The sequence below is a fragment of the Chelon labrosus genome (assembly GCF_963514085.1).
Source record: "Chelon labrosus genome assembly, chromosome: 5".
Classification (NCBI taxonomy): Eukaryota; Metazoa; Chordata; class Actinopteri; order Mugiliformes; family Mugilidae; genus Chelon; species Chelon labrosus.
Window position 1 is genome coordinate 14429474 of NC_140341.1, and position 11769 is coordinate 14441242.

An 11769-nucleotide genomic window follows, 5' to 3' on the forward strand; every position below is an offset into this window, starting at 1 on the left:
AAAAGTTGCACCTGCCTGACATATCCTGGGTTTAGAGCAAGTCACCATCTCAGCTGCTGATTATTTCAAGCAATGTGCTTACCTTTTTAAGGTGTACCCCTTTTAAGATGTGCCTCAAATTGTCAACCCAGGACAAATAAAGTTTTCTAAATCTGAATCCGTACCTTTATCAACACAGTTCTTGCCTTCTTAAATAAATGTAGCCATCTTTTCTGCATAAAGTGTCCAACCCAGCAGTGCCTGTTCCAGAGACTTCAATTATCCACCCCTGTGTTACCTCCATCTGACCTACGACTGCTATTTCCAGTGTGGACGTGTCACACTAGAAATCCCTCAGTATTTTAAAGAATGACATGAATTTGGAAATTGGATTCAACTTTGATTGAATGAAACTTTCCCATACCTGCGTGGTAATTCTCAACCCTCATGCATTGTAAGGGACATTTTTGTCCATTTGGGCAATTTTTTCCTCTTCATGGCCGTCATTTTGGCTGTGTTAGAGCATGTGGTACACAAAGTTTGAAATTAAAAAGAAAAAATTCTAATAGGTCAACAGAACACTGTGAAAAAGAAATTGCTGCCCTCTTGAGTCATTAAGGACAAAAATGTCCACTTCCAAAAAACTGCTATAAAAATTTAACTGATTAATATTTTTTTCTGCCTTTTTTCTGCATAAAACTCTTAAACCACCACTACCATAAAACTGATATTGGAAGGGTGAGGCTTTTTTCTTGTTTCTTTTTCAGATCTGTCTTAGATATGACCAAGATTATCAAAAATATTGACTTGATTGCATTATTAGTTTTTGTGTAGCATCAGATTTAAAATTTACTATCCTCTTGTGACCTTAGCGGACAGAAATGCCCCATTGTCTCCCATTATAACCACATTTTTCAATTTCTCCGCCATGACACAATATAATCATTCATTCTGCAATATTAGGGTTTCATTTTTGAGAAAACCAGTCAAATTTGTCACTATACACTATATATGGATAAGATGTTTGTTATTTCATTAGCCATATATGCACTCTTTCAAGAAAATAAAAACATGGGCCCCTTCTCTTACTGCACCTCATTGTGGAGACAACAAAAAACAGTTAGTAAGTTTATGCATCTGGCTGGAGTCCTGTCACAAACTGTTTGGAGCTTGGTTGTCTGGTCATTTCATTCCTTTGACAAGCAAGAAGCAAGATGAAGAGCTTCTTCTCTATGGAAAAGGATCAGAACGAAAACATGTGGCCTGTAACTGCCAGAGAGATGCAGGAAAGTGAACCATCCTCAGAAGGAGAGTCTGATGTGGACTTTGTGGTGGAGTCAGATCATTCTGCTTCCTCTTCTTCATCTCCTGACCTTTCCACTGTGTGTGGAGAGGACACAGCAAATCCTAAACAGAATGGACTTCAGAAGGTGGGCAAGTCTGGTTTCCTACTAATGCAGACATTAGTAGTTGCCAGAAGCTGTCACCTACATAGTAGTACTTTTTTCACTGTCTTACTCGATTTGTTTGAGGTTTCACCTCTCATCCAAGCAGGTTCTTTAATTCAGTCTTCAGTCAGGGTCCAACAAAAATAAATATATAGTACTGGATGTCTGCATTACGGGGACATCGTCAAGTTGTGACATGCTTTATGCTAATTCTTAATTGGTCTAATACATTTAAAGAACTGTGTCTGAGAATTAATAATTTTCAGCCAATAGATGATGACTAATTAGTGATATTTTGCATTTCCTGTCATTAGTAAATCCCATGGTTCGATGCCAGCAGACATCCTGGTTTTCTCTTCATTTCAATACAGCACATAGAGGAACTCTCTCAAGAGCAACCTCTAGTGTATAGCCTCGTTTACAGCACATGAATGCATGGTTTGGTCTAGAACCACAGAATGTACTTTTTTATTACTATTATTTGAATCTACTTCATCCTAAACGTCTGCCATTTAAAGTTGAGAACATTCAGCTCAGTGAGTAATTATCATCGAGTTCTTTTTTTGAAAGTAAAATTTTTCTGGCTGGTGCACATTACGGAACTATTACACTCTGTACTCTCACGACACATATAGAGACCTGTTTCTTTTAAAAACAAAAAAACAACAGACGCACTATTGTAAAGAAAACTGGACTTTCCAGCGTGCATGTAAAAAAAGTCAACAACTTCCTCGTATTGCTCATCAAACTCATTTGCACAATCATGCAAATGTGACCACACAGCAGCATTACAGTTAGGGGTCAGCTCGACTCGCCAGCATCTACCTGGATGCCTTTCTTATCTTGCGGCGCAGATGTGCTCGAGCTGACGACGGATGCTTTTAAATAGCTGCAGAAATAGATCACGGACACCACCCTGATAAGAGTCGCAGCAACACATTTGCTTATTCATTAATTTGAAGGCAACAATGTGTGCCTTCCTAGAAATAGAGTTGTGACAAATTTGCATTTTTAACAAACATTGCTGGGACTCATAACAAAATTAGTTTGACCACATTATGAGCATGCCTCAGGTGAACTGGCTAATGCGATTCATTTAAAGATCTCTGTATCGGCAGTGCACATGTTTCTGTCTGTGTGTCTGCGTTAATTATTGTTGGTGTTGTGTGCATGCACAGGAAATCAAAATAGCACACAAACAGTCCCTTGTATAGACCCCCCCGCCCCCTCACTCTCTTTATCTCTCTCTCGCTCTCTCTCTCTCTCTCTCTCTTGCACTCACCACTGTGGCCTGTGTGCATTTTGAAACAGCAGCGGCAGCAGACAGATCTGTGAGATCAGTGTCTACTACAGGCTTAGGGTTGTTCTCCAGCAACCGGGCGCTCTGTGGGATCATCATGGGAAACTGCACTTCAAGGTGAGTACTCACACTCACACATAGTGGAGGAAAACTCACACGCTACAGTGTACATCTCCAACATGTGGTGTTATCTGTGTGTAAACTTTTTTAAAAGACTGCAGAATACATAGAAAATAGCTTAAAGACAAGAGTAATTAAACTACAGTATAAGGTAGTAAAAAAACCACAACAAAAAAGAAGGTTAAAAGTGCGTCTTTAAAACAAATAGTGTTATAGTTTGTGCTTTTTTTTCCGTCTTGTGGTAGGCAGCTTCTGCATTTGCTTTAGCGAGGAAATAGCGGTTAATGGATATAAATAGACTTGGTTCCAGCCAAGTGTCGTTGCCAGCACAAGAGTCAGTTATGAAGAATTAACATCACTATTAATTGCTTAACATATCTGGCACAACAGGATCTGAGAGTGATCCCAGAAGCACGTAGGGTTCCTCGCCCTGAGCTCCAGGGCACTGACAGTTTCTAAGAGACGTATGACGGTTGTAGGCCCATGCAAAGTGTTTCCTGTTGCGGCACATGTTCTCATGCGTCAAGCTGTCAAGGGAACACTGTTGTGTGGTAAAAACCCTCTGATAAGCTGCAGCAGATAGTGTGTTTGCACATTTAATGTTTAGGAAGATATAAATGTCGAGTATATAGGTGTTAAATTTATTTCCTCGATCTTTGTGTAGTCCTGTGTTGTTCTGACTGTCCCCGCTGTGGTCTCATCTTTTCAATTTCCTTTGCTTTCAGGCAAAAGAAGAAAAGGAAAGGTTTAATACATTTATATAAGTATCTTTAACATTTAATAACATAAGCTGTTCATAATACGTATATAATACATGTATATAACTTTTCATTTTCTCTTTCAGGGGATTCTGATGATCAAAACACAGATAATAAGGTAGTTGTTTCAATGTTGGGTCTGTTTCCGTCGACCATGAATCTCCTTAGCTATCAGCTCCAGCTTTTCATTTACATTATTTCTGGGCTTTTATGATACGGGTTAGATTTGCATACTGGGTAAACTTCAGTGTAGGGCCTCTGTTGTAAGAGGAATTCTATGTTTCATTAACAGGAAGTCATATTACATAAAAAAACAACAACTGGCAACTGCGCTGGTTGCCGAAGAGACACACCAAACAGAAATGAAATAAAATATGTAAATCATAATGAAGACCGATGACTTCCTGTCTGTTTATTATGTCCTGACAGGCTAATGAGGACGTCACGTACGCTTCTATTAACCACAACACTGCCAAGGGATCAAGAAGGACCAGAGTCATCAGCGAGGACGATTGTGACTATGCCACGGTTAACATCCCAGAAGTAGTTCCACCCGAAGCTGTGTCTGAGTGCTCGTCTAAAGAGGAATGTGCGGATGATTATGTGCTCATGGGGTGAAAAGCGCAAAGCCGCCATTACAAGATGCAAAACAAACAGATTATATCCATGTCCCCTATCTTGTAATGGCATCAAAGAACTTGCTTCCAGTTGAAGTTAACAGTTGAATCAAGATCGAATCTTGGTTGTCATGGGAGACACTGTGAAAAGAAAAAGAAAAAAAAAAGTTTTCAATCAACAGAAGCTGGTGGTAGAAATGTCTAGCCTCAAGATCCTCCTTTCCACTTTTGAGGTAACCTTTAACCACTGTGTGTGTTCCTTCCTCAAGAAGACAAATTTGAATTTGAATTTGAGTTTCCTCCTTTGAAACAGAAGAAACTCAGGAGAACCAATTCATAAGACGTCATGAAGCCAGCAAAATATCTGGAAGTGGCCAAAGAGAGAAAACTGGATCCAATGTTGTTTGAGTTTGAAGACTTGAGGATGCAAAATCTGCAATAATTTCTCCCAGAGCAGCGACGTCTGCAAAGCAGCAAACCCGGCGTCTTTGGAAATGCTGTGCCGAGTTTCACTGATGACCAGAATGAATGAAGATTTAAAGGCACGTGTTGAACTTATATTTCTGTTTTTGAAATAAGTCATTGAGTGTGTGGTACTGAGACTTCAGCAGACTAGCACATCACCCCGTTAAATTGCACCCTGCGTTTAAATGCTCTAAGATTGGCAAAGCCTCTAACAAACTACCGGTAGTTACACCCTGAATGTCTGAGAACCTTAAAGCCACTACGTGTTGAATATTTATAATTATTTCTGATGGCGTAAATTTTTCTGCTTGTTAAAAAAAAAATAGCCGTCAGAATGAATGTATTCAGTGTGTTTGAGGTTTTAAAGGGTGCTTGTGCTGAAACAGTGAGAAGTTGCTGCTGAAGAAGCACGGTGTCTCTTCTAATTCGTGAGTGCTTTCTGGTGTCAGTCAGGATTTCCTACTGCAGATGAAGGTTTGATCTTTATCTGTAGCGTGCCGCTGTAGCTGACACACAGCGAACGCTTTCCTCCTCCTTAACCAAAGTTTCACAACCGAAACCTACACCTAGCTGCCTTAACCAGCTTTTACTGAAAATATTACCAATGCCTAAAATGCAGCTTATTTCCCCTCTTAATGATGTGTTCGTGAGGTTTATACCACATGAAATGTACGATGGAAAAATGCCGACGTATACTGTAGATTTTGAGCTTGTATTGCAGCTGAGAAGTACTGCACACTTCCTAAATATACTACAGACATATATTTAAGGCTTAGGAATTTATAGTTTTTTGTGATTCTTTTGTACATGTACACATTTTTGTCTGTATCTGTGTATTATTTATATGATTTAACTGATGAATATGAAATTTTAGAGTGTAGCTTAATTTACTGTACGTTCACTTTTTATAGTTTTTTTCTTTTTTGGTTTAACGAATTAAAAGTCGACCAAGTTCCTCTTTTGTTCTTTATTCTGCTCCGGCGTCTGTAAATCTACTCGATTTAAGCCACAGCAGTAATCTCGTTGCCTTATGCAAACCCTCACTGAGGTTATTTTGCTACTGCTTTAGAGTGTAAATCATGTTGATGGTGTTCGCCGGACTGGCTGCTGAACAGCTCGAAGACGGCCAAATGTGTCATCTCGCATAGACAGAAATAACCCTGTGAGGCCAAAATCTGTTTCCTTTTTGTCTTTGTAGAGCGACAACATAAGCGATCAGTGTAAGGCAAATTATATTCGTGGGATTCAGACAGAAAGACTGGCCGTGTGACAATAACACGGCAGTAGGAAGCTTAAGGTTCACAAATTTCTATTCTTTCACATGCTAGTATGCAAATTACAACAGGTTTTGCCTCTCTTGGTCGAAGCGGCCGTTGGAAGTCCAGTGCGTGCAGGAGATGCAAGAGATGAGCGACACAATCTTGACTCATGGCAACGATCTGTACGTATACTTATATATATTGATAAGTTCAAGTCTAGCAAAAAGATTTCGACTGGTACTGTTCGTCCAGATACACGGTGGAATGCATTTTTGCACTGAAAGGCGGCCATGGATTTCATTTTCATCATTTACGTTGGTGGCAAATGAAAAAGGTGATTTCCCTCAGTGGCCTTCATTAACAGGGAAAAATGTCTCTTTACCATACTGTTGCTCTCAGAGCACAGATATTTAACCCTTTCTTTATTTAAGTGTGTATTAATACTATTAATATTATTAATATTTACAAAATTCTGACATCTCAAGCCAGACTGTTAGAAAAACTACTTCCATATATCCGCCAATAGAGGGCACAACAGCTCCATTTCCTGGTTCATACTCTCTCAGTAATGGCTTTACTGTACATTCAGTCTATGGTTTACAGTCACTGTCTTTTCATGCTCTACCGCAGATATTCATCACACACATAAAGTATCAGTTGTGTTTTTTTATCTACAAAAGATATAAAAGTCACCTTGACACCAAAAATAGACCAGAGAGACAAACGGGACTATTTTAGTTTTTCATAATGTTACTTTCGACACGTCCTGTACTCGTTTAGTTATTAGTGTTCATGCTAATTGTGTAGAATGTAGCTAAAATTAGGTCAGTGTGTATAAATGTATTACAGTACACACGGTTTCATTAGTACACATTCCAGTATAATATGAATACTTCAAGTAATTCACTGAAATACACATTTTAATATAGTGGGCTGACTCCCAGCATCTCTGTACAGGCATACATCTATAAATAATTATCGGCGATCATAGCCAAACATCAGCGTCAAAAGTTGTGTAGTCTTGGTGTGCTGCATCCGCCTCAAGATGCCCTCCTTTTTTCAGTTCGGCGTTTCGTTCCACTTTAGTAGTAATTATTAATGTTCTCCATGAAAGAGTAGTGGGCTTGTGCGTGCCATCAGGTACATCCCCTGTTCCACCAGTCAAGAGTTTGTTAGGACAGGTTTGAAGTCAGACTCTTTCCTATGTGATCGGAAGTCTCGCCCTGCTCTCTCTTTACTATTACACCACTTCTCAGTTTCACAGCCTTCAGTTTCTCACAAGGGACCCGTGTGCATCTGAGGACGTCGTGCATGTGCGAGATTTTTATGTGTTGTAGATAGAGTTCACACGTTGAACATAGCTAGCATAGGGCTCCACGTCCTCCACATCCTCCGTCTGAAATGAGAAACAGACAGCAGGCGTTGTGAACAAAAGCTGACAAAGGGCTGTGAAATACAATTTTTTTTTTTTTTTTTTAAAAAGAAAACAATAAAGAAAGAAAAAAAAACGTACCTTTGGAGACTTAGACGGAGAGTCTGGCTGTTGGCCTTGCCTGGCAAAAGTTACACAAACCGACTCAGTGACTCAGCAAAAAAGGAAACAGGCTTACAAGTATTGTTTTTTATTCAGTCTTCTTGAAATCAATCGTCCTACCTTTTCATTAGTAGCTTCTGTGCCAAAAATACGACTCCCGCCAAAACTACGAGGCTCACAACAGCACCAAGTATCCACGGCCAAGGGAAGGCTGTAGTGAGAAAGAGATTCATGTTATGTTAATAATTTAACGGACATCCACACTGTGTATCTATTCAGAGTGAAGGAATATCGTAACATTATAAAAGACATAGAAAACCTTTTGCATCCGTACTTTTGTCTCGTTCTATCCCTTGGAGAGAAGCCTGACCTTTTTTGAGTTCTGGTTTGAGAATCTTCTCCTGATTCATGGACGGATGACTGATGAAACAGCTCAGGTTTTCGGCGGCCATGTCTACAGGGAGCTCCAGACGACTTTCTACAGTAAAAGAATTGGCTGTCTCATTAAGCGTTTGCACAGTTGGCACACTGCCTGTGTAACTCCAGCTGATGTTGGCTGCAGGATTTCCCTTTTCGGCTTTGCACACTGCCACCAGCTTGTTGCCATCACGCTCAAACCAGGCTTGTGTCACAGGAGGAACTGAACCGGGGAAAGACAAAACAGGAGAAATTAGACTTTTTCACTTTGCTGAATTAGAAGTGTAGCCACGTTCCAGAGATTAAATGTGCAATTACAACCACAGAAGTAACAGATAATCATTTAATCTGCTTTTTTCTTTTTTTTTTGTTTGCACATTGAGCCCAGTTCCAAATGAAAAATAAAGTAACGCTGTGTTACCCAGGGAAATATTAACAATACTGGATTTTATATATGAAGCATGCATTTCCAAATTTAACAGAGTAGTTTAAAAAATTAGCTCTTACCTGTGGTAGCCATGTAGATGTTATAAGTGTCAATTCCTCCCGAGTAAACCGACTCACAGCTGAAGACACCCACATCAGTAGCTGAGAATTTCGGGATGTGCAGGTACGGCTGAGCACTGGATGTGTTTCTGAGAGACTTGCCATCGCCACACGTGTCTTCGCTTTGACCATCAGTGCTGAAGGATATTTGACAGTTTTTGTTTGTTATCCGGATTTTCCAGATAACAAACATTATTAAATCCCATGTCTTATTGCCGCATGTCAGGTTGACCTCGTTCTCAAGATTGAAAGTCAACTTTCTCTCAACTGGAAAAAGGGGGAAAAAAAAAAGAAAGCATGTTGCCATTAATTACACAATTTGAGTTTTCTTCAAATAAAAAGAATAATACAAAAAAATAAATGCTTTTGCCCTTACACTATACACATCTAAAATCAAAAGACAACTTCTGCATGGGGCATAGACACTCAAAGACAAAAAAATAAAAATACAAAAATAGTAAAAAAGAATATCATGTCACACACATTAGATTAGATTAGATGAGATTAGATTTCAGGCATGAAAATGAAACACGGCACAGGACAAAACAGTCCAATGAATAGTTGCTTTATATTACATGAAAAAATCTTTGAAACGGCAATATGTAGAATTGTTTACTCACTGGTCAAGGGGTTTTTTAAAAAGTCTTTTATCCCCAACGCCATTGACATTCTCAACACAACTAAGTGACCAATCCACATATAGTGACTCGAACTGCCATACCACTACCTTACTGTATTCATTATTATGTCAACTTGTGTACTGTGTTGGTGAGCCGAAGACAAATTTCCACCTCAGTTGGCAATAAAGTTTTATTCTATTCTATTCTATTCTAGACTTGGTAAAAAAATAAATAAATAAATGTACGCTTTCAATTCATTCTGACAGAAAAGAAAAAGAGCGTCATTTATGAAAGAAGTTTTAGGATTGGAGGGATTGACCGTGTCGTGTTCCACTTTCTGTGCCTTGCCTTGCTTTACTTTATACCACATCATGCTTTATAAGCATTGTCTTATTTAATGTATCACTGAGTGCAAAATGGCTGGACCGTAACATGGGGAAATGAGTTTACCGTAAACTTTGATACCAGCGGAAGAAATATTGGAGTTCACAGAGGTGCTTTCATTATTTCCTGAGAAAGATGGAGGTGGATGTAAGGAAAAAGTTAGTAAAGTTGCGCCATGTGTCGGTAAGCAGCAAATAGTGATTCATTCTGCAGTGATCAATTAGCAGAGCAACAATCAAGCGGGTTTAATTTTTAGTACGTGTTAAGTTAGTTAGTCGGTTAAGGATTTAAACAAGTCTAAATAACAAGCAGCTGCAAGAGAGAATCAACTTGTGAAAAAATACATCACACAAAAAATGAATAAAAACTGAGCTGGAGAAATCAAATGACACCATAATACTTAAACATGCTCACCCTCTGTCAAAGGTTACTTTCATAACCACCCCTGTTAGTTACTAGACCTGCCCTCCTTATTTCAATGAGATGGAAAATTTGGGCTTCATTTACTGTTATCTGACACTTGTTTACTTCTCAGTTGTAAGCAACACACCGCACACGAGGTGGAATAGTAAAACCACAAGTCTCAAAACAGAAGCGTGTTTCAGAGACCCCACAGGGGAGAGGTGCTCCTTCAAAGTAGTGCCACAATGAACTGTTATCAAGATTTCCACTTCAGACGCAGGTAGCAAACTGTACTGCATTGGCCCACCACTGTGTGTGGTCTTTCCACTGTGTTTGCTGTGAGTAACTAAGTGAGTCAGCACAGTAATTTTACATAGAATCTCAGCGTTCCTAACCACTTACAGTACAGCTGCTCATCAATCACATCTCATATTCACACAAAAGTTAAAATCTCAAATTTAGAAAGGTGTAAAAATGATTCCATTTACATGATTTTCTAATCATTTTGCATAGACTTTAGTAATGAGGACAACTTCTCTAAATCTTTGTGGACTCTGGGAAAAGCAATGGTCGCATTAAACTCTGTGATTTAAACAAAGGTATTGACAGAAAACAACACGGTGTGTTAATGTTCCAACCTGTAGTCTGGGCCCGCGCTTCTGAAAAGAAGATGATCACGACGCAAATCCACATGATCTCCCTCATCTCTGCTCGTCTTCAGGATCCTCTGTGAGTTTCTGTAGACTTTAGTCCGGTCTATAAACCATCAGTCCTTAACGTTCTCTAAAGCAACATCAGACTTTCCTGTGCTACCATGCCATGTAACCTACTTAACACCACAATTACACTTTCTCTGTTTCATGCCTCACAAGCTCTGGGTTAGCAGCTCTTCCGCCGCATCTAGACAAACTCAAACGCCCCTTGTGACAAAGAAATATATAAGACAAAAACAGATCCCTCCCTTCTCTTTCTCCCTCCTCTCCAAACTGACTTTCCACTCAAACATATACCATTTTTTGACTCCCACACAGGATGACGTCTGATAAGTTTCCTTTCAAGCTAAGTCACATGCTCATCCTCTCTCTCAGGGAGTTGGTGTGAACACCTGACGTGAGACAATGTTATGAACAGGAACAAACTGTGAAAACTGTGTAATAATAATCAGAAATCCTTCCTTTTTTCGAGTTATGGCACAGTTACTATTGAAACTCAGACACAGGTATTGGTTCTTTACAGGGATTTGTGCTGACATTTGTTGTGCTGGTGGATGTCAGAACTGAATGCAAATCCTCTTGTTTTATCCCCCGTAAAGGGAAGTTTTAATGTAAGATTGAGGATTACAGCCCTAAGGATGACTAAACTTATTGACAAATTTCAGGAAACAAAAAAAAAAGTCATTTCTGCTGAGTGGATGCAATTGTGAGATGGATGTGGTCTCAAAACTGCTGGTGTAAGTACATCTCACTGTTTAGGGCTCCCAAAACGCAGAGCTGCCTGCATACGCTGTTAATGTCGGTGCAGACGTTATCACTGACTCCATCCCCAAACTGCAGATCAAAGATTACTGCGAACAGCCCATGTGGTAGTCATTTCGTGGCTATGAATGTGGTGAAGAGCTGCAAGATGAATGTGGAGTTTGTGGTTAATGCGTGCATCTTGCAGCAAGACATGCTTTCAACTGCCCCACCAAAAAAAAAAAAAAAAAAAAAAGATGTGGTGGGTAGGCTTTGTGCTTTTCTGGCGTGTTTGCTTGTTGCAAGTAACGAAAAAGGTCTGGTTGAAAAGTCACTTGCAACTAAACCAACCTGACCTATTTGCATCTCCTCGTGTAAAAAAGAGCCAGATGCAGTAATCTAGCTAGGTTGTAACAAAGCACAACAAGCCCTTCTGCTTTTCCCTCAAGTCTAATATTAAACAGTG

The 11769-nt window shown here is 39.5% G+C and overlaps 2 protein-coding genes across 6 annotated transcripts; one reads left to right on the forward strand and one right to left on the reverse strand.

Moving 5' to 3' along the window:
* Window positions 1–2707: 2707 nt before the first annotated feature.
* Window positions 2708–5813, forward strand: LOC311488297 (uncharacterized protein). 2 transcript variants are annotated; one of them, XR_014699075.1, is made up of 5 exons: window positions 2708–2844; window positions 3573–3592; window positions 3692–3723; window positions 4035–4455; window positions 4536–5813. XR_014699075.1 is itself a non-coding variant. In XM_084544920.1 (4 exons), exons 1-4 carry the CDS (start codon window positions 2825–2827, stop codon window positions 4221–4223), a joined length of 261 nt encoding a protein of 86 aa, XP_084401046.1. In that variant the 5' UTR covers window positions 2708–2824; the 3' UTR covers window positions 4224–5813. The 2 variants fall into 2 exon arrangements, 1 of the variants encoding a protein (XP_084401046.1); XM_084544920.1 differs by having other exon boundaries at window positions 4035–5813.
* Window positions 5814–6020: 207 nt separating this feature from the next.
* Window positions 6021–10736, reverse strand: LOC311488535 (cell surface glycoprotein CD200 receptor 1-B). Of its 4 annotated transcripts, none has more exons than XM_084545297.1 (7): window positions 10488–10736; window positions 9514–9573; window positions 8405–8710; window positions 7851–8120; window positions 7601–7691; window positions 7460–7499; window positions 6021–7342 (listed from the first exon to the last, which is right to left on the reverse strand). In XM_084545297.1, exons 1-7 carry the CDS (start codon window positions 10552–10554, stop codon window positions 7271–7273), a joined length of 906 nt encoding a protein of 301 aa, XP_084401423.1. In that variant the 5' UTR covers window positions 10555–10736; the 3' UTR covers window positions 6021–7270. The 4 variants fall into 4 exon arrangements, with proteins under 4 accessions (XP_084401423.1, XP_084401422.1, XP_084401421.1 ...); XM_084545296.1 differs by having other exon boundaries at window positions 7815–8120; XM_084545295.1 differs by having other exon boundaries at window positions 7800–8120.
* Window positions 10737–11769: the final 1033 nt, after the last annotated feature.

Coding starts and splice junctions, on each gene's coding strand:
- LOC311488297 (XM_084544920.1), top strand. CDS start 2,825: ATGGGAAACTGCACTTCAAG. Junction 2,845..3,572: donor ATGGGAAACTGCACTTCAAG/GTGAGTACTCAC, acceptor CTTTGCTTTCAG/GCAAAAGAAGAAAAGGAAAG. Junction 3,724..4,034: donor ATCAAAACACAGATAATAAG/GTAGTTGTTTCA, acceptor ATGTCCTGACAG/GCTAATGAGGACGTCACGTA.
- LOC311488535 (XM_084545295.1), bottom strand. CDS start 10,554: ATGAGGGAGATCATGTGGATTTGCGTCGTGATCATCTTCTTTTCAGAA. Junction 9,574..10,487: donor AGCGCGGGCCCAGACTACAG/GTTGGAACATTA, acceptor CATCTTTCTCAG/GAAATAATGAAAGCACCTCT. Junction 7,500..7,600: donor CAGAAGCTACTAATGAAAAG/GTAGGACGATTG, acceptor AACTTTTGCCAG/GCAAGGCCAACAGCCAGACT.